This window comes from Pinus tabuliformis, chromosome 8 (assembly GCF_031772625.1).
Source record: "Pinus tabuliformis cultivar Carrire ecotype Pingquan chromosome 8, CPIR1, whole genome shotgun sequence".
NCBI classification, from domain to species: Eukaryota; Viridiplantae; Streptophyta; class Pinopsida; order Pinales; family Pinaceae; genus Pinus; species Pinus tabuliformis.
The window spans coordinates 1,084,799,737-1,084,822,732 of NC_142294.1; the positions used below are offsets into that span (position 1 = coordinate 1,084,799,737).

The 22,996-nt window shown below is 37.1% G+C and overlaps 2 protein-coding genes and 1 pseudogene across 2 annotated transcripts; 2 read left to right on the forward strand and 1 right to left on the reverse strand.

Moving 5' to 3' along the window:
* Positions 1–12,082: 12,082 nt before the first annotated feature.
* On the reverse strand, positions 12,083–13,197 carry LOC149239112 (homeobox-leucine zipper protein HAT14-like). Its single transcript, XM_089369758.1, has 3 exons — positions 13,192–13,197; positions 12,687–12,883; positions 12,083–12,269 (listed from the first exon to the last, which is right to left on the reverse strand). The coding sequence occupies exons 1-3, from the start codon at positions 13,195–13,197 to the stop codon at positions 12,083–12,085; spliced, it is 390 nt and encodes a 129-aa protein (XP_089225884.1).
* Positions 13,198–14,458: 1,261 nt separating this feature from the next.
* On the forward strand, positions 14,459–15,863 carry LOC149239113 (GDSL esterase/lipase At1g74460-like; annotated as a pseudogene).
* Positions 15,864–20,753: 4,890 nt separating this feature from the next.
* Positions 20,754–21,929, forward strand: LOC149239114 (uncharacterized). The gene has a single exon (XM_089369759.1). The coding sequence runs from the start codon at positions 20,754–20,756 to the stop codon at positions 21,927–21,929; it is 1,176 nt and encodes a 391-aa protein (XP_089225885.1).
* The last annotated feature ends 1,067 nt before the right edge of the window (positions 21,930–22,996 follow it).

Consider the following 22,996-nt stretch of genomic DNA (forward strand, 5'->3'; position numbering starts at 1 on the left):
TTATTATTATAATAATAATATAATAATATATTATTATAATAATAACAATAAAGACCAATTATTTGATAATTAATAACTATACAAATAATAGCAACTATATTCTTATATATTTATATATTTATGATTATTATATGAATTTTATTATAATAATATAAACTCATATTATTAATAATAATAATAATAATATTATTATTATTATTATTATTATTATTATTATTAGGCTTTAGTATTTTTAATATTTATCTTAAGATTTGTATACATTGGGTTTATAATATTAGTCCCTTTTGTTTATTATTACCTAAGGGTTTAATACTAAAATCCCGAGGGATTATGAACCAATGGGAATAATATTAAACAACAAGGACTAATATTATAAACCCAAGGAACTAATAAACCCAACTCTTTAATATTATAAACCTAAGGAATTAGTGAACCCAACAGATAAATATTAAAAACCTAAGGGATTAAGAAGCACATGGAATTCATATTATAGACAGAAGAGAAACATAAAGATGACGATGATTGATATTATAAACCCAAGTTAATAATAAACCTATAGGATTAATACTAAAACCCCAAGGGATTATGAACCGAAGGAAATAATGTTAAACCCAAGGGACTAATATTATAAACCCAACATTGGTAAACCCTAATATAAATATTAGAAAGACTAAAATAAACATGGTTTAATTTCATGGTGAGAGAATACTTGTCACAATGTGACATTCAACCATGGTTGGCCATAGTTGTCTATGATTGACAACGGTTGACCATGATCGATATTATAGACCTAAGGGAATAATAAACCCAAGCATTGATATTATAAACCCCAAGGATTAATAAAACTAAGTGATTAATACAAAAACCACAAGGGATTATGAACCCAAGGGAATAATATTAAACCCATGTGACTGTTATAGACATTTTTGTGCCTTACAGCATTGAGCATGAAATGTCCATAATCTGAGGGGTCCAAAGTCCCTAAACATGTTGTTCCTACCCCTAGAGGAACAAGGCTAACTAACCATAGCAATTCACAGAAGTTCTCCACCTGAAACCACTCAAAAACAAGTCAATTCAGGATCATGTCAACTGCTCCACTGAGCATCTGTGCTGAATGTCAACTGCTACACTGGCTACCTGCGTTGAATGTCAACTCCAACACTAGCTACCTGCGCTGAGCGAGTTTGGACATGTGGCAGTCTCATTCCTCAAGGTGTCAGAAGCCAGGAAGCTTCCAAAATGACACTTGCCTCAGGGAATTCGACTGGTGATGAGTGAGAGGTTCCAAATCTCCAAGTGGAAGCAAGAACCTCCAAGTGGACTCAAGAACTGACAGAGGGAGAGGACACTAGTCAGATCTCAAGCTGACTCATCCTCTCTCCAAATATCTATATATGGATCTCACCTCCATGAGATCTAGAGGCTGGAATTTTGTGAATGTAAAGAATTGTTGTTGGTTTGAGACTGGAAACATTGGGTGCTTAATACTTTGAAGGGAGCTGAAGAAGGAATTCCATTCTGCTGGGAAGGAGATGCTGGATTGGAACCCTCTGGGTTGTATCTCTTCCTGAACCTTGTTATCAATCAATAAGGCTATCTTGGTTTTCTCCTATATACTGGTGTATTTATATGATTGCATTAGTGTATTTGATTTGTTTCTAATCCTGAATCATTTATGAATATGTATATTTGCCTTTGTGTTGTGTTCTTCTCTTGTTGCAAGTAGCTGTTCTCTTGTCACAGGTAGCTGTTCTCTTGTGATCTCGTGGGAATCAAGTAGCTGTTCTCTTGAGGAAGCGAGGAGGCAAGTAGCTGTGAACACCCAAAGAGGAGAGGATCTAGATCGAGGGACAAACGGAAGACAACGGTAAGTCTATCGATCTCCCCTCTTTCATATTTCATAAAGGAAAGAACCAAAATAGTTGTATCTGTTTGTTGCTAAGACACTGTCACACCTTAGGTGGATAGGATCGTCCTGCATAGGAATTTTTCCCCACAACAAATTGGCGACCCCGCTGGGGAAGAACTTGTTTATTCATTTCATTTGTGTTTAAATCATTGTTTACTTCATAGACTCAACAGCATCGAACTGCTTCTGCAAAGTAGACTGTTGCTGCCTTGATCCTTCACTGGATTTTGGCTATGATCTAACAATGGACTCACAAATGATGTGATGATCCTTTGTGATAGTCTTTAGTACCCTCTCAAAGCATCCCTCTGTTTATATCTTGCTTGTGTTTCTGATTTGGCCTGAAACAGTTGATTTTTGAGCATTTTATGACCCGGAACCCAAGAGAAACGAGAGTTTCTCCTTCAGCGCAGACACTGTGAAGGCAGTCTGCATTTCAACGCAGGTCTCGTGAAGGTTACCTGCGCTGAATGTCAACTCCACAGTGTTAGACTTGCGCTAAACCAGTTTAGCTTTGTGCAGCTGGGGTTCTCTGCTGTCTTTTGCCCTGTTTTGATCTCTGTTTTTTGCAGCCTTTAACCAGCATAGGTACCAGTCTGATAACCTCTTTTCTTTGCTTAGATTCCACCTCCTTTTGTACAAAAATACTGTGAATGTTTTTATGTGTTTGTGGCGTCATTTACAGTTTTCCTTTGCATGAGTAAAGTAGTCATCCTGTAGCCTTTGATTCAGATCTGATTGATTGTGATCTTAGAAGAGAGTTCATTGGCTGTTTGCAGATTGATTATAGGTTTACTTTTGCTTATTGGTTTGAATTTGTCTCTTTTGAAGTGTCAAAACAAGTCTTTATTTCGAAAATCATTAAGTAGCGTAATCTCTTCTCTCTTCTCTGATTTCGAAAAAGTGAACTTGTTTGTATTGATCATTTTAAAAGCAAATTCAAAGTTGTGCAAAAAGCTTTCTTTGTAGGCATTTATACTAAGAAAGTGGAAAACAAACACCTGCATTGTGCATTTGCATTTGATAAGTTTGCATGTTGGATTTAGGAAGAGTGCATTAGAGTGTGCTGATTGCTCTTTGAGAAAAGATAGTGTCTTTCTTTTCCCTTAGTAGCTAGGATTTTCAAAGTTGAAAAGATTATAAAGCTTGCTTATCATCTTTAGACTGCATTTAGGAATTTGTATCATACATCTCGTGGTGAACCTTGAAAGGCAAACTTTAAAAAGATCAACCTAAAATAAACTGAATGAACCTAACAACGCTTTGTAACATAACGCACAACATAGAGGTCTAGGCTAGAGACGTGTTCCGGCGTCGTTAAGCCTAGTGACTGTCGATCTCGTGGAAGGTGGGTGATTCCTCCTGAGGGACGATAGCGCTAGTACGGATTGTGCTCCCACGTACCGTCGCGTATATATTGGGAGACCCCTATAGGCATATATCTTTTATCCTTAGGAAGCCGTGTCGACCGCCCTACTGATCGCAATGCAGTGAACACAGCATTCACGAAGATTGACTGCCCGTACCTTAAAAAGTATTCTGCGGTTTTGCGAAAAGTTTGGCACACCCTCTGCCTAGATCTCCAGAGCAGTTTCTTTTGGCCTTTTTCAGACTCTATAATAGAAAAAGTCCATCCGAGCATTTGTCACTTCGGGCTCGTTAAAACATCGAAGGAGACTAGAGTCATCTTTAGCTTTTTCTTGACTCTTTAAAAGTGAAAAAGCAAGTTGTGTCTAAAGCGTCGTTAACAATTTATTTTAAACGGAACAATCACCCTTTATTCCCGCATTGATCTTTAGGTTGAAAAGATGGAGCACACCAACCAAGGAATTCCCCTTGGGGGAAATCCTAGTCCTTTCTCCTCTTGGGGAGATGTTGTTGCGCCCCACATGGCCACATTGTCGCTTCCAGGACTGACAATTGGCCTACCAGTATGGCTCTTTTCAACCAATGTCGTTCAGAATACCACCATTCCTGAACAGTCGAGTCAACCGTTAGATCAGACAAGAGTTGCCTCCCAGCCTTCCACTTCATCTTCCTCCCCTCCTTCCTCTTCGCTTGACGGAACTGGTAAATCAAGAAACCGTGTTCCTAAGGAGAAGAAGGAGAAGAAGAAGAAAGAAAAGAAGAAGAAGGAGCCTAAGGTGACTGGGGGCAAACAAGTGTCATCTAACAAAAATCCACACACCGCACTCGTAAGGCCTAAATCGCCATGCGTCATATGCAAGGGAGACCACTTCCATAGAGATTGTCCCTGTATCCCCCAGATACTAAGGGACTGGTCCCCCCATTTGCACAATTCGGTAGCATCGACCTCTGATAGCCATGTCGACTGCTCACCGTCAACTAGTGGGAGTGAAGCCCCAGGACAGAGCGGGAAAGCTAAATTTCCCTACAGACTGTGTGAAGGCGATCACACCATCCACCGTTGTCCCTTCTTAGACGAGGCAAAAAGAGTTCTGGAAGATCGCCCGATTTTAGGAGCGCATCTCCCTCCTGGATATCAAAAACTCTTGCCAAGTCCCTCGCTAGTTGAGAATCCGACTGACCCGCCCAGGTGGTCAGCCGAAGCACCTGTCATTGAAGATGAACCATCTGGATCCATGCCTGACGAAAGTCAAAAGGTTGATACGGCAGTTGACCCGATTTTGCCTTCAGAGGCTCTATCTTCGAATGACACCGTCACAGAGGAGAATCAAGACGACACCGTCCAGATTCTCTTCATCAGCACTGACTCTGATGATCAAGGGGGAAATGCCACCATTCCTTTATCGCAGGAAGGAAGTTCATCAGAGCGCTATTCGGCCGTATACTCGGTCCCACCACCAAGCAACCTGGTTGTGTCCTTTGACTGGAACCAACTAGGCAGACCCCGGTTGCCAGCCAGCATACCATTCAGAATTATTTGTCAAATATACAGAATGGTAATGGCTGGCACTATCGTTGATGAGGGGGCATCTGTGAGTATCCTTTCCTCTATTGCTTGGAAAGCGCTTGGTTCGCCAGCGCTTTTGCCTGAGATGAGAAGTCTATCGGGCTTTGATAAAGGAACCAGTCGACCTTTAGGGATCCTCCCCAAAGTGCCTATAACATTGAAAGGGAAGACCGTTCAAATGAACGTGATGGTCGTTCAAGGACCCTTGGATTATAACCTACTCCTTGGACGAGACTATATATATTGCATGGGAGCTATAGTCTCCTCACTCTTTAGAGTAATGTGTTTTCCACATGAAGGAAGAATGGTCAAGCTCGTAGACCAACTTTCATTCCCCAAATCACGCATAGCAAATAGCCATATACCATCCCTAAATGGTCTATTCATGCAAGAAGTGTCTCAACCCACAGTCCGTCCTCCTGATGAGCGTGAGTAATCCGGGAGGATATGACTGGAACCCAGGGGGCATGCGTCCTGGCCTGCTTCGGCAGGAAAACTTTGGGTATAGGGTAGGTTTCCGCGGGAGAATATGACTAGTCCGTACCCCGTCCGTGGATGGAAGAGGGGTTGTTCTGGAATAAGATTCTTTTGTCAAAGTTACGTGTTTGGCGCCAGAGTCATTCACCCTTGTCTATTCCGGTAGACATTGCCGAGGAAGTGTTTTGTTTGAAAGAGTAACGAGACAATCTTTGGGTAACCTGAAAGAGGTAAGCCTCTCTCGTTAAAAAAAATGTTTTGGCGGAAGAGAAGTAGAGGTAACCTTGAAACTCTGTTTTATACCTAGGGGCATGCAAACCTTTTGGAGTGCAAGCAAGGGGCAACTATTTATTTTTTAAATTTTTAGGACCTCTAACCCTTTAAACTCGTAGGATTAGTCGTTTCTGAACTTGCATAAAGAAAGGATAGGGAGCAAAGCTTAGTGAGATGAAGCTCCATAAAAAATAGAATCTTGATGAGACACTCTTATCTTATGACTGGGTAATCGAGCAATTTTAGCATAAAGTTCATGCTCGTTAAAAAATAAACGCAATAATCGAGCAGTTTTAACGCGGAATTTATGCTCGTTAAAAAATAGAAAAGCGATATTCGAGCAGTTTTAACGCGGAATTTATGCTCGTTAAAAAATAGAAAATCGATTGTGAGCAAGAGTTTCCTCCAGAGTTCAAGCTCATTAAAAAATGAACCTATCCCGGTAAATAACCACTGTGAATGTAATATCATCAGCCATTAAAGCCTTGGTCGTGTTTGCACCTACCACCTCCACTTTTCGTTTGGCCGATCGTTCACCTCCATATGATTGTTTACCCATTTTGAGGAACATCTGCGAAGAGTGATTTCACCTAGCCATCCTTGTGACACTGCCGTGATTGGAAAATTCCAACCTGTACCTGGAATCTGCTGCTAACCCTGTTTATCACTCGTTCCTCAAAAGACGAGTCTTCTTTAAGCTCTTTTCAACTGACTCGTAAAATATGAAAAGATTGCCGAGTTTTGGCCTTCCAGCTCGTTAAAACGACCGGAAGAGCTATCCCTCCTCTAGATTTTAATCTTTTTGGACCTGAGGGATTATTGCACAAAAAGATCGAGCGCTTGTTTTGTTCGGCTCGTTAAAACTATCGAAAACTCATCCCTTCTGTATTGTTTTATACTTTTTCGGACTTAAGGGATTAGATGACGAAAAAGGAATTTTGGAGTTGACTTTATGTATCTTTTCAGACTCTCTAAAAATGAAAAGAACCGAGTTATCCTTGTCATTATACTCGTTAAAATTATTAAATAGCGACAAACTTGTCTTTAGACGAGAACAAGTTTCCCTATCGCTAGGCTCGTTAAAACATAGCGATGGGCTTGCCCGAAGGGTAGGTTATAGAACAAGCATATGTTATCCTCCTCAAGCTTGACAAAAATAAAGAGGTACTGGTCAGCAATGACTGGGGAAAAATTGGGAGAAAACTAAAGAAAACTTTGATGGTAGCAGGTCGCTCTTGAACATGACACTTTTCCTCCGTACCACAATCGGGTTGGGTTGTCTCATTCACCGGTCACATCACCATGGTCTCGCCATACCATCCATATTTGGGGTAATGCTACCAATCCATCGCATCAGTGTCGCCATATGTTCAAGAGAAGTCGTTCAGAAAGAGTCAACCGGGTCCCATCCACTGCCATACATTATCCTTCATCCATTCATGACCGCCACCCTGAATCATATGTCACAGATCGTTTTCACCTCCATTAAAATCATTAGCTCCGTTCCGTGTCACTGATGTGGGATTCATCAAGGCCCTCCTTTGACGGATCGCTTCTTGTCGACATCAGCTCATTATCCAAGAAGTTGATCTAGGAACAACCCCTTCAGTACTTTGAAGCTTGCATGCCTCAATGGCAAGTTTCTCACTTCCGGCGACAAGTATACATCAATGACCTTCGACCAGAAGATTTTTCGTGGTGTTCGACGCCAAGTCCTTTATTCACACCACGTGAATTGTACTGCAGTACCTTGAGGGTCATTATCATTATCGGTGATTCCTCTCGCGCTTGTTAACGGTTTACATCATTGACCGGTAATCAAGTGATGTCTTTCCATGTTCGACTTCAGCGCAATTCTCACATGGATCGACTTGTACTTAGAGTGAAGATCGAACGAGTTTGAAGACCCCGGATCTAGTTTCATCCATCCGGGCTGCGATATATATTCAGGAAAGATAAAGACATTTGACATGTACATCATTGCAGCAGATGATCATCCTACTCAAAGGATGATAATTTCGCCAAAATTATCAGTCTACCATCAGACGATCGTCTGTTCTATGTACAAAAATGAATTTATAAAGCTGAGCATGGGAATGCCCGCCTTAGCTAGATCATGAAAGCAGTATGAATCATAATGTATTGTATTGTATCTTATTACAGGTCTCCTCCCAGCAAATGGATGAACTTCGGACCCTCCTGGATAAAGCATTTCACCCGATAAACGGCCTCATACTTTAGGGGGCAACTGTTATAGACATTTTTGTGCCTTACAGCATTGAGCATGAAATGTCCATAATCTGAGGGGTCCAAAGTCCCTAAACATGTTGTTCCTACCCCTAGAGGAACAAGGCTAACTAACCACAGCAATTCATAGAAGTTCTCCACCTGAAACCACTCAAAAACAAGTCAATTCAGGATCATGTCAACTGCTCCACTGAGCATCTGCGCTGAATGTCAACTGCTACACTGGCTACCTGTGTTGAATGTCAACTCCAACACTAGCTACCTGCGCTGAGCGAGTTTGGACATGTGGCAGTCTCATTCCTCAAGGTGTCAGAAGCCAAGAAGCTTCCAAAATGACACTTGCCTCAGGGAATTCGACTGGTGATGAGTGAGAGGTTCCAAATCTCCAAGTGGAAGCAAGAACCTCCAAGTGGACTCAAGAACTGACAGAGGGAGAGGACACTAGTCAGATCTCAAGCTGACTCATCCTCTCTCCAAATATCTATATATGGATCTCACCTCCATGAGATCTAGAGGCTGGAATTTTGTGAATGTAAAGAATTGCTGTTGGTTTGAGACTGGAAACATTGGGTGCTTAATGCTTTGAAGGGAGCTGAAGAAGGAATTCCATTCTGCTGGGAAGGAGATGCTGGATTGGAGCCCTCTGGGTTGTATCTCTTCCTGAACCTTGTTATCAATCAATAAGGCTATCTTGGTTTTCTCCTATATACTGGTGTATTTATATGATTGCATTAGTGTATTTGATTTGTTTCTAATCCTGAATCATTTATGAATATGTATATTTGCCTTTGTGTTGTGTTCTTCTCTTGTTGCAAGTAGCTGTTCTCTTGTCACAGGTAGCTGTTCTCTTGTGATCTCGTGGGAATCAAGTAGCTGTTCTCTTGAGGAAGCGAGGAGGCAAGTAGTTGTGAACACCCAAAGAGGAGAGGATCTAGATCGAGGGACAAACGGAAGACAACGGTAAGTCTATCGATCTCCCCTCTTTCATATTTCATAAAGGAAAGAACCAGAATAGCTGTATCTGTTTGTTGCTAAGGCACTGTCACACATTAGGTGGATAGGATCGTCCTGCATAGGCATTTTTCCCCACAACAGGGACTAATATTATAAACCCAACATTGTTAAACCCAAATATAAACTCTACAAACACTGAAATAAACATGGTTTATTTTCATGGTGAGTCAATCTTTGTCAAAATGCGACATTCAACCAAGGGACTAATATTATAAAACCAACATTGGTAAACCCAAATATAAATACTACAAATACTAAAATAAACATGGTTTATTTTGACGGTGAGACAATTCTTGTCACAATGCAACATTCAACCATGGTTGACGATGTTTGCCTATGATTGACAATGGTTTACCATTATTTATATTATCAACCAAAGGGAATAATAAACCCAAGGGATTGATATTATAAACCCAAATGAATAATAAACCCAAGGGATTAATACTAAAACCCAAGGGATTATGAACCCAATGGAATAATATTAAACCCATGGGACTAATATTATAAACTTCACATCGAGTAAAGGCAAATATCAATATTACAAACACTAAAATAAACATAGTTTATTTTGATGGTGAGACAATACTTGTCACAATGAGACATTCAAACATGGTTCACCATGTTTGGCTACAATTTATTTTATAAACCTAAGGGAATAAAATAACCCAAATTTTGATATTATAAACCCAAATGAATAATAAACCGAAGGGAGAAGTACTAAAATCCCAATGGATTATGAACCCGAGTGAACAATATTAAGCCCAAGGGGCTAATATTATAAACCCAATATTCATAAACCCAAATATAAATTTTACAAACACTAAAATAAACATGTTTTATTTTCATGGTGAGACAATGTTTGTCAAAATGTGACATTCAAGCATGGGACTAATATTATAAACCCAACATTGGTAAACCCAAATATAAATACTATAAACACTAAAATAAGTATGGTTTATTTTATTATATAAACCCAAGGGAATAATGAACACAAGGGATTGGTATAATAAACCCAAAGGAATAATAAACCCAAGGTATTAACACTAAAACCTCAAGGGATTATGAACCCAATCAATTATTAATATTAAAAAGTTGAAGAACGAAGAAAACCAATGATTTGATATTATAAACCATTGGGAATTAATAAAGCCAAGGGAAAAATACTTTATTAAAGCCTTGCTTTCAAATACTTCCTATCGGGACTAAGACCATCTCATTAACCTTTATAAAACCTTCGCTAACCCTTTAGCCGCACATATATAACCTTTTCCTCTTTAAAACTTGGTTACATGTATATATTTAGCGCATAAAACTTCTATCGATGCTATTTTCTTAATAAAACATTGACAAAGGAAATATACTCTTACCACACCTTTTTTTCCTTGGTACGGCCTTGGCACACTTTTCAAGATTTGCGTTTCACTTATCGCAATCATGAGTCTCTGTGGGTTTTGTTAACAAAGACATCTATCGCATCCAATATGAAATAATGTGATTTCGGATCTCAAAACTTATTAACTGTGCCACATAACACCATCAGGTCCACTTCTTTGTATGTCGCATTACTTCTCTGCCGTTGATCTTCTTCCGAAAGATCCAACAATTCACATTGGTTTTCGGTTGACAACACACACGGGGGTTAACCGCTCGATAAAGCAGCTTTCCCACTCCAACTCTCTGCCACACATCATGATATGTATGGAATCGGTTAATCAACACTCAAACCACTTACCATCTAGTCCTCGCCTAAAATATCGCCTAAGGTTATAAACTCGCCTTTTCTCTACATTAACTCCTGTGCTCCTTCACCGTGCGATTACCATCGATCTATGAGATTGACAGTTCTCGCTCTTTATCGTCACACCGTTGATCTATAAGATCCAACTGTTCCCGTATACTAAAACCACACTTCTTCATTCATCCCTTTAAATTGAATTTAATTCATTCTTCAGTGTCTTCTCTGTGTTTTCGATTTTTCTTCAGGGTTTCTTTCTTCAACTATTCTGGTGCTCAATTCTCTCTGAGCCTCAATCTCTGCGAATTCCCACTTCGCTTCCTCTCTAGAGCTTTGTCTGATTCTTCAGCTAGATTCCAAGATCCCTAATGACTCCTCTGAATCCTTCCTATCAGGACTAAAACCCTCTCATTAACCTTTATAAAACCTTCGCTAATCCTTTAGCTACACAAAACTTCATGTATAAGTGTTGGGACTTTAGCGCTGGAACCAGGGCCACTAAAGGGTAAGGCTCACACTGCAAACATTTTTAAAAAGCACAAAACTCCATATATAAGTGATGGGACTTGAGGGCTAGAACTAGGGGCACTAAAGGGTAAAACTCTCACTATAACTGTCTCGAGATGAGTGGTCTGGGCTTACAAAAACTTTAACTTTTTTTAACATGTTTAAGATCATCAATAGAAATATGTTGTATTGTTCAAACTAAACAATGATTAATAAAATTAATAAATTTTAAAAAAATTAACAATGATTAATAAAATTATAATTTTATAACATTTTTAAAATAACGATAAAATAACCTAAAAAGGTCTTTTATTTATTAAATCATTTTACAATAACAATATTTTCATGTGTCCTACCTATGTTGTATAACTCAAACATGAAACCTTGAAAGAAAAAATCGTGTTAATGATAGTTATTAAGTAGGCATTAATATGCATGCATTGACTAGTCAATAAGTACTTCTTTTAGCGATAACGATGACTTTTACTTTTACTATGAGCATGAATAGAGAAACTGTCATCGTATTTTATTAAAAATAATAATAAATGAAAATGATTATTACACATGTTTACATTGATAATAAAAAAGGAGAAAATTCATAAACACGAGGAGGTTTGGACAAACAGATGATCTCACATAAACATTTGAATTTTACATACAATGTTTATTTCATAGACTCCCACTCTCTACAGCTATACATTCCTTGTTTTATCAAGATGTCTCATCTCATTCAATAAATTAACAGAGACTTGAGTGCTTTCTAAACCAAAGTCAATTAATAAAAAATATACTGAAACCATAAATGTTTCATAAAGTGAACCTTTAGAGAAAACCTAAAATGTTTGACAAAGAGACAGTGTCCACCATTGCTAAACAATGACTACGGGTAAAGAAACTCTCATCAATACCCGACAATTCATTGCTAGAAAGAGCTGCGTAAAAACATAGACCCAGATTTTGCCAAAGTCAAGTGGCTACTATTCTAAATTGTTGAAACTTTTTCACAGGAGGGGCACATGGTAACAGTTGACGTAGGCCTAGGAGGTGGCGACATTCTTAAAGCTTTCAATTTTTCCAGCTCTATGCGAAGTTTTCTGCTCTCATCTGTAAGTGCATCATTATATCTCTTTAGAAGCTCGTAGTCCATTTCCATTTTCTTAAGCTTCATCCTGAAACAAATTCATAACATTTAATTAACCTATAACAGAAATGAGTCAATAAAACTGTCAACACAATAGGATCTCCATCAGATCAAAAGTTTTCCAAACTATAAATTTGCACAACAATTGATTTCCAAGTCATTCTTCATAGTTACAGGCCAAATTATGTAGCTGTTGATTCCAAAATGGAACTTTCCATATGAATTTTGACATGCAAAATACAATGACTCAATAAAGGATTAGAGCTAACCTTGCTTGCCTATTCTAGAACCACACCTCAACTTGTCAATGGCATAGATTCAACTATAAGGCCAACACATGCTTTTCCTTCTGCGGAAGAAGAAGAAGTTACATTAGCCAAAAGCATGACGAAACACAAACAATGGAGCAGTAACCTGTAAGTGAATATTGTGTATAGAAACTTACAGGTTCAGGCACCCTGTTCTTTCTGAAGCTTTCTTTGAAAAAACACATTGTTCTCTGGACAGTGTAAGCTTCTTCCTGGAATAGCCCTCATCTTTTACATCGTTGAGCACCCTCGACCAAACTTGGTCATTCTCCAACTCCTCATCATCATCTCGTCTTCGCTTGATCTCCGCATAGCCATTCCCGAGATTAATCGTCTTGGAATCCACATTTCATATACGAGAATTGAAACAGAGAGTGATGTGTAGGCGGAATTGAAACTGTTGGTGTTCCTAAGGTAATTGAAATGGATGGTGATGGCGATTCGTACATTTCACAACCATTTTTAATCTTTCCACTTTGTCTTAATCATAATAGGTGGCGATTAACAAATGGTATGGTAAATTTTTAATCGTTCTTTGTAAAAAATTAATTTAAGTATTCTTTAAACATGTGATTTAGACATGCAAGTAAGTTAGTGGTGTGAATTTTATCCATTGATATAGTGGCAACCACAAGAATATACTGGCATCTTTCAATTTAGGCCATCTGATCAAAAAGATTAATTAAGAAAATGATTAAAGTGTCCAACTCCAATAGGAGGGACGCCTATCGATGTAGATATAATATATTTCATTATAGCATTTAAGTTGGGACATCCAATCTCATAATCCCAAATTCGTTCTAAATATATTGGTTGACTCTTAGATTTCACATGCTTATGACTCCTACTCATCATAGTTTGTAAATCATTACTATCATCTCAACCTATAATATAATTCAATTAATCATATAATATATAGTCATTATTATAAAAAAATAATAAATATAAACACAAAATGATAATCATTAATAACAAAAAGTGTTAAAGAATAAATCTGGTAACCTTGCATACATTAAAGAGTACCCAATTATTCAAATCAATAACTAATAATTAATAATAATAAGTTTAGTAAAAATGAGACATTATGTCGAGTAAAAATGAGACATTGTATCTTTATGGAAAAATGAAATTGTGTAAATTTATATTTTTGAGAAAGAATTTTCTACTAATGGTTGATTAAATTATCTTGTGTACGTTTGGTCAAAAACATAAGCTGTAGATGGATTTTCTTCCTAAAAAGGTATATGGGAACACTCACAAGGTTTGCAAAATAACTAATGACAAGGGGTACATTGTTAATGAATTTTGTTTGAGTTTATGAAATAAATATACATACTTTGCTTATGTAGAATGGTGATTATGAATAGAAATAGTAAAAAAAAATTGAAACAAATGAAAAGAAACCTTTAACTTTGATGACATACAATTTAAGTGAGCCTCATCTTAAAAAATTACAAACTTACATCTTAAAAAATAAAATATATACACCTCCATCTCACGAACGAAGACCAAAAAAAACTTTAAACTTAATTAAATATACATAATCTATTCTCTCCGGAATTATATCATAAATAACTTATTAAATTTACAAACAAACACCATTGAAAAAACCAAAATAAATTAGTGTCTACCACTAATAAATTTGATATATTGAAGATAACAATGGAATGCAAAATAGGTAATACATCATGTAATTATTTATATATGTATTAGCTAAGCATATTTTTATGACGTTACAAATTTGATAATAATTATTCAATTTAATATCGAAATTTCTCAATGCCCATATCATTTCTCATGTTTCCAAACTTTTCGTATGAATATCTCAAGTAGTTTACCAACATAGAGATTTTTTGGTTTCACCGAAAGAAATTTATTTTTAAAACTTTTCAATGTAATTGTAAATGAAATGGACTCGTGGCCAATCCCAACGCCGATCCTGTCTCCATCCACAAAAGAGAACGTCGTGTTGAAAGGTGCCAACTATGCTCCGGGTCGAGGCGGCATTCTTAACGAAACAGGATCTCTTTTTGTAATAACTATTCGAAACCCACTTCTCTGGTTTTCTTTCCTCTTTTCTTTTTTCCATGCTAACTGTATGGCCGTGCAGATTCAACGACTGTGTCTGTGGACTCTGGTTTTCTTTTTTTTCTTTTTTTCCATGCTAACTGTATGCCCGTGCAGATTCAACGACTGTGTCTGTGGAGACAAATAGAGATGTTTCAAGGCACCAAGATGTTCATTGCCAACAAAATCTGGCAAGAAAAAGCGGAGAAATTCTTTAATGAATCCATCTATTTAATGTCCGTTGGAAGCAACGACTACATCAACAATTATTTGCTCCCCGTCCAGGCTGATTCCTGGAAATTTGCTCCCGATGATTTCATAAATTATCTTATTTCCACATTGCGCCAACAACTCACGGTGAGTTTTTCCCACCATAGATTTGAATTTGTTATCGTTAGGGTTAGTTTTACCTATTATTTTTTGTTTATTAAGTTTTTATGATTTTCCAAGTTTGATTTGTGGTGTGAGAGTGCTATTTAAAAACATCTAATTGGTCAAAGTCACTCAAAAATACCATCCCAATGACACAAAACCAACCTGAGTCACAACGGCGCTTGTGGAACTTCGCATGACTGAAAATATTGTTAATAATTAATCTTTTATATGTAAAATGCACTGAAAGTATTGTTAATAATTAATCTTTTATATAATGTAAAATGGCGCAGACGCTACATCAATTAGGCATACGCAAGTCGCTCTTTACAGGATTGGGACCTCTAGGTTGCATGCCCTGCAGAGTGTACTGCCAACAGATGGTAGTTTCCAACAGAATCTCAACGAGCTTGCCGTCAAGTTTAATGGCAACCTCATCGCAGATCTAAATTCAAAACTGCCAGGAGGTCGCTTTCTCTTTGCCGATGGTTACACTTCCTTCACCAAACTTATAGAAAACCCCGAAGCTTATGGTGAGGATTCAATACATTTAAAACTTTATCATCAAATTACAGTATGTTTCATGGGTTTATTTTGGATTGGTGATTTGGTTTTTTTATTACCGTGAATTTACGTCTGCAGGTTTCGAAAATGGTGATACACCTTCCTGCAGGACCACATCAAGTTGCGTGGCTGCTGCAAAGCTGTGTCCAGACAGAACCAAATATTTGTTTTGGGATGAATACCATCCTAGTGATACTGCCTATTTAGTTATTGCACAGAGTCTCATTTCTGCCCTTAAAATTAATCATGGGAATCCTGCTCATTCACCTGCACCATCTCCATCTTCATCTCCTTCTCCATCAGCATTTTGAAAATAAATTTGCATCTTCATTGTTGAGAGTAAATGAATTTGTGTTCGTCTGCTTCACATAGTTGCATGTTACAAAAAGTGGCTCCTGCTACCATGCCAGAGGAAATGGTAACTGTGTTCTATCTTTGAAATTCTGCGTGAATGACATTCGGTCTTTCTGCTTCTAATTATAAATTTAATATATTATTATTATTTTGTGATATTTTCGGGGAAGTAATGGTGGTTTGAGAACTACGTTGATCTTAACAACACAGACTGTGATGTGCATCTCAATTTTAAACTCTGAATTTCCAGAATGTAGAGTAATTGTCATTACTACGTATTAATAGTCTGCAATAACTCGAATACTATCTCTGGAAAGAAGCATGGCCGAACTAAAACAGGCTACGCATTTAGAAACGAACTCCGGAAAGGCAAGAAAATGACGATGGAACCATGGACATTTCGTATGGTGAATAAGAAATTCAATTGAAAGCAAAGGTTGATTAGCAATAAAAACATAAGGAAATTCAATTGAAAGCAAAGGTTGATTAGCAATAAAAACATAAAAACCTTTTGAATCAACGGTTGAGTAAATCACAATTCTGTGGATTAGTCGAACAATGTATCCGTGGCTCCCTAAAACTTATGGCCTGCATTTTTCTGGTTTTGGTGGCCCCCTATAAGTTCGAAAAGTTAGGGAAGCCACCATTTGCTGAGAAGCATTATCCACCAAACGTAATAATATTTCCATTTCAATGGATCGTAAATCTAACGCTTTTTTGACACAACCATTCACCATGAGCTTTGAAAGCTTCATTACCAATTCTCTATATTTATCATATTTGAAAAGTTATTCAAAAGAGTCTAACTAAAATAAGTCACGTCAAGATGTGAATTTAACAATTTCGCTTCAATTTTAATTTAGTTATTAATTGACTTTGTATCGTTATGATGCAATTAGTTTCTTAAATGTAATTCATGTAAAAGTTAGTCAAATTTTTATTGCTGTCTTATTGTTTCTTTTCCAAAATACACAATTATTTGGCTTATTTTTTTAATGTGTTATCTATCAAATTAATTGGCTCAAAAACTTCCTTGCTTCTCATGAGTGGTATTGGGAAATTGTACTTATAATGTAAGTCTTTTGTCTTTTCACAATTTTTTGTATGGTGGTCTACATGTATTTTTGCAAGCTCTATAGCAAGATAGTCCATGATTTCTTTATCTCTCATTAGGAAAATATAATAATAATTTTTTTTGGATGGTCTTTTTATAAATTTTAATATAATTAATTGTCAACAAGTCATAGCTCCATATAAGTACATGAATTTTTGTGTTCACCAGGAAGAATCTAAATGCATAAATTAAAATATATAAGTTAGATTTAACTATATATAAGTTTATGAGAAATTCTTATGTGTAAATCACATGATATTACATTTGTCCACGCGTTTCCAACCAACCACTGTGGTTCATCATCAGGACAAGTTGAAGAATCACATGATATTACATTTGTAGACTCGTTTCGAACCAACCAGTGTGATTCATCGTTAGGACAAGTTGAAAAATTAGATCTAGATTGCATGTTAAATAGTCAAAGCAGAACCTCCAACGGCTATATTTGACCAGGCAACGGCTAAATTGACCAGCTAACGGCTATATTTGACTAGGAAATGGCTAGTAGGACCGGACCAAGGGAAAGGAGAGCATTTAATTAAAAATTGAAATTAAAATAAGTTAAAGTTACAGAATTTAGATAATTATTAAATCAATTGTTAGTTATACTATTATTAAATTAAAAGGGGTTTTTACATTAAAAATACATAAAAGGTATTAACTATTTCATATTTATTTTAATTTTAGAGGTTAATAAAAAGAAAATCCTATTGTTAGAATTGTTATATATGTCAGATCGAAGCTATTAAAATAAATTAATTTAAGTCTAATATAATAAGAATTTATATTTTAATTTTATTTAATTGTTTATTTATTTGTTTATTTATTAAAAAAGAATATTATCATTTTTAATTTAAGCCTAAATATAGACTGAATTTCAATATCAAAGTAATTATTTGTATTTTTTTAATTAAGTTAAAATACTGTATATAACTAATAGCTTAAACTAAATGCTATTTGAATATCTTATACTATATAAACAAACCCCCAAAGAGGAACAAAGAACTATGGTAAAAGAGAGTAGGTTAAAGGATAACAAGGGGAAACTGACAAATAAGAAAACCAGAACAAGCTATAAAAAGAGGGAGGGGAGGAAGGGAAGAATACGACTAGGAAGTGAGGGCTGGGACCCAACAACTACTGATCTTCCAGCCATCCTCTCTATTGAGATTGCTTGACCTTTTTTCAATTTCAAGGGCTTCCCTAAATTTTCAGTGAAGGAACTACGAAACTCTAGCAATAACACTCGCCTCCTCGAGACAAACATGATGTTTGGTTTTCTCAGCATGCTCTGCTAGTGCGGAAGACTTGGTTCTCCTGTGTTTAAGGTCAGCTTCATGCTCACTAATCCTTTCATTAATAAAGCGGCAAGCCTCACCAATATAGGGGGTCCCACGGGAACAAGGAATAATATAGACACGCTTCATGTCCTTAGGGTCGATAGGATCCTTCACTAATCGAAGGGACTTACGAATGGCATTAAGGGGTCTAAAGGTGAAGGGAACATTATGTTTCCTAAGAATCTCTCCGATTAGTGAAGGATCCTATCGACCCTAAGGACATGAACGGTGTCTATATTATTTATGTTCCTGTGGGACCCCCTATGTTGGTGAGACTAGACGCTCTATTAATTAGAGGATTAGTGAGCACGAAGCTGACCTTAAACATAGCAGAACCAAGTCTTCCGCACTAGCAGAGCATGCTAAGAAAACCAAACATCATGTTTGTATTGAGGAGGCCAATGTTATTGCTAGAGTTTCGTAGTTCCATCACCAAAAATTTATGGAAGCCCTTGAAATTGAAAAAAGACCGAGCAATCTCAATAGAGAGGATGGCTGGAAGATCAGTAGTTGCTGGATCCCAGCCCTCGCTTCCTAGTCGTGTTCTTCCCTTCCTCCCCTCCCTCCTTTTATAGCTTGTTCTAGTTTTCTTATTTGTTAGTGTAACCCTTGTTATCCTTTAACCTACTCTCTTTTACCTTAGTTCTTTGTTCCTCTTTGGGGGTTTGTCTATATAGTATAAGATATTCAAATAGCATTTAGTTTAAGCCATTAGTTATATACAATTTTTTAACTTAATTAAAAAAAATACAAATGACTACTTTGATATTGAAATTCAGTTTGTATTTAGGCTTTAATTAAAAATGATAATATGTTTGTTTGTTTGTTTTTTAAATAAATAAATAAACAATTAAAAATAAATAAAAATAAATTTTACAGAGCTTACTGCAGTGGTGGAGGAGTCAAGGAAGAAAGGAAAAGTTTATGGTCCTTTTAATACAACTTTCATTGCTCTCATTCCAAAAAAAGAGGACCCGACAACTTTTGAAGACTTCAGGCCTATTTCTCTGTGCAATACTATTTACAAGATTATTGCAAAAATCATTGCGGTTCGCCTGAAACCTATTTTATCTTTATGTATCTCCAATGAACAATTTGGTTTCTTGGACGGTCGTCAAATTCATGAAGCTATTGGGGTGGCCCAGGAAACTATTCACAGTATCAGGCAAGCAAACAAAAAAGGGGCTGTGCTTAAAATCGATCTATCCAAAGCCTATGACAGGATCAGTTGGACGTACCTCAGGATGTTATTGACTCATCTAGGCTTTAAGGTGGAGTTTATAAATTGGATCATGGGATGCATTTCAAATGTAATTTTTGTTGTTCTGATAAATGGGGTTGCCTCTCAATTTTTCAAAAGCCAAAGAGGATTGAGACAAGGATGTCCTCTTTCTCCTTTGCTCTTCCTCCTAGCAGCAGAAGGACTAAGTAGGTTGATTTCAAATGCCAAGAGATCAGGTTTGGTCAAAGGTTTGGAAGTTGCTGTAAATTTGTTCATAACTCATCTCCTTTTTGTTGATGATATTTTATTATTCACCAATGGGAATTTAAATGAAATTAAAGAGCTTAAAATCATTCTTGATCTGTTCCTGAAAGCTACAGGGCTTCAAATAAATTCCAGGAAGTCTCATTTAATGTTGGAAGGCTTTAGTAGACAAGAGGAGATACTGATTGCATCTTATTTGCCTTTCGAAATCTGCAATATGGATCAGCCCTTCAAATATCTTGGTTTTTGGCTAAAACCATCCTCATATAGAAAACAGGACTGGAATTGGTTGGTGGCAAAGATTGAACAAAAAAATTCCCATTGGAGCTTCAAGTGGTTATCACGAGCAGGTAGACTTACTCTAGTAAACTCTGTCCTTCAGGCTATTTCGGTTTTTTGGGCTGCTTTGACTTGGATTCCCAAAGGGATCCTTCATAAAATCAAACAGATATGTAGCAGGTTTCTGTGGTCAGGATCTAAGGAGGACACAGTTCTTCCCTGGGTGGCTTGGGATAAAATTGCTAGACCAAAATAATGGGGTGGTTGGGGCATAAAGAATCCTTTTGGCTTCAGTCTATCATTGGCAGCTAAATCAGGATGGCGAATTATAAACTCGGAGAATCTCTGGACTAGAGTTGTAAAAGGAAAATATATTGATCCCATTCCTCTAGAAGACTGGATTAGGAGCCCAAATAAAAAAGGAAGGAACTGTTCTGTTATTTGGAAAGCCACTACATAGGCTTTTAAAGTAATTGAACAAGGCTTGGCCTAGCGGGTAGGAAATGGTGAAAATCTGAGGATTGGCAGGGATCCGTGGGTAGGGTGCAACGAATCTTTTGCTTTATCTCCTGGTCTGCTCATCCATCTAGACGCTAAAGGAATCAAAAGTTTAAATCAGATAGCAAATATGGAGCAGTCTTCTATCTGGGGACAGACATGGAAATCAGAAGATGACTTAAGCATTGACCCCATATGGAGGAATGAGTGGCAGCTTTTCATCCAGGAGCTTAAAAGATCAAATGTTAGATTAAAGGACAAACCAGACTCCCTGGTTTGGGCTCACGCTGAGACGGGCTCTTATTCCCCAAAGGCTGGGTACAACTTTCTGATGAAGAGAAAGGGATGGGATCCTCCTGTTTGGTGGGCAAAGCCTTTGTTTAAACTGAAGTGTCCCAAAAAAGCTAGAATTTTTTTCTGGTGTGCTTTAAAAAATAAGATTCCTTCTTGGGACATTCTTCAATCTCGTTTTAAGCAGGGACCTGGAAGATGCCCCTTATGTCTCGCAGCCTCAGAATCCATCCCTCACTTGTTCCTCGCCTGTCCTTTTACAAGACAAGTTTGGGATGAAACGAAAAAGCTCTTGAACATCAACGTAAGGTGGGAGGGGGAAGTTATTTCCACTGCATGGGAATACTGGTGGACCCCTTACCCTGAGAATAATTTGAGGAATCTCCCTCCCATTCTTTGTTGGGGCATATGGATTGCTAGAAATCGAAGCATCTTTAGAGAAAAATCCACACCAGCGAATGTTATAGCAATTCAAAGCACTGCCATTCTCGCCAGCATACCAGAGCCGGAAGGACCTTTAATATCAGACCAGCGGAAGGAGTTTCATATCAGAGATGGGATTCCATGGGCTTTCTTTGACGGGGCAGCCCAAAATAACATTACTGGAGCCGGGATTATTATCCACTTAAGCCCCTCTCACTCGCTGAAAGCCTCAGTGGGCCTTGGGACGGGCTCAAATAACTTTGCAGAACTCTCAGCCTTAAAATTACTCCTTTGCTGGCTCATTCACAGGAATATCCTCGCAGTTCAGATTTTTGGAGACTCGTTGAATGTTGTTAATTGGGTCAACGGGAAATATAGATGCCAGCATTATATGTTGATGCCACTATTTGAAGAAATCCAAAACTTAAAGCTTTATTTTAATGTATTTTCCATTGATCATATTTACAGGGACAGGAATGAAGAGGCAGACAGGTTTTCTAAAGAAGGTCTGCAGCAAGCTGTGGGCTCGTGGAGAATAACAGAACAGAACCAGGACCAGATCCGTGTGTCGGATCTTCCTCCATACACTTAAAGCTTTTGCCTCCATCCATATATGCTCTAGCTTATCAGTAGACTTTGTTATTTTAGCTGATACTGGTAGCATATGAAGAACTGTGTTTCTTTCTTTCTGTTTGCTCTGTTTTTTATAAGAGCGTGTATAGATCTTTGTTTTTGTGCATACACTATGGGTTGTTTTCCTTTGAAAGGAGACCCAGGTTCCTTGAGACAGACATGATTATGGTGTTTTGGTTTGGCTGTTCAGGCCGGGTACAGGAGAATCATAGCTGATTTAGGTGTGCTGATGTCTTTACACAGAGGAGTTTGTTCTCCTTCTCATGCAGAATTTTGCTGAATGTTCACTCATCTGATTGTAACTTTTTTATTCCTTATAAAAAAGTTCGGTTTTTTTCCTCGGAAAAAAGAATAAAAATAAATTTTTTTATTATATTAGACATAAATTAATATATTTTGATAGCTTCAATCTGACATATATAACAATTATAACAATAGGATTTTCTTTTTATTAACCTCTAAAATTAAAATAAATATGAAATAGTTAATGCCTTGTATGTATTTTTAATGTAAAAACTCCTTTTAATAATAGTATAACTAACTATTGATTTATTAATTATCTAAATTCTGTAACTTTAACTTATTTTAATTTCAATTTTTAATTAAATTCTCTCCTTTCCCTTGGTCCGGTCCTACTAACCGTTTCCTAGTCAAATATAACCGATAGCTGGTCAATTTAGCCGTTTCCTGGTCAAATATAGCCGTTGGAGGTTCTACTCGGACTATTTAACATGCAACCTAGATCTGATTCTTCAACTTGTCCTCACGATGAACCACACTGGTTGGTTCGAAACGCATCGACAAATGTAATATCATGTGATTTATGCCGAATAATTTCTCATAAACTTGATATGGATCACAGAAGCCTCAATTCAACTATATATAAGTTTCTAATTAATCTAGAGTTTGAATGGACGAAAATAATGTTAATATCAAAGCCTAAATTTAAAATAAAAATAAAATAATTATAATGATTAAACAAATGTTATTAGTAAAACACTTTTCAAACTCATATCCAATGAAATC

Coding starts and splice junctions, on each gene's coding strand:
- LOC149239112 (XM_089369758.1), bottom strand. Junction 12,270..12,686: donor AGAACAGGGTGCCTGAACCT/GTAAGTTTCTAT, acceptor AATTTGTTTCAG/GATGAAGCTTAAGAAAATGG.
- LOC149239114 (XM_089369759.1), top strand. CDS start 20,754: ATGGAGCAGTCTTCTATCTGGGGACAGACATGGAAATCAGAAGATGAC.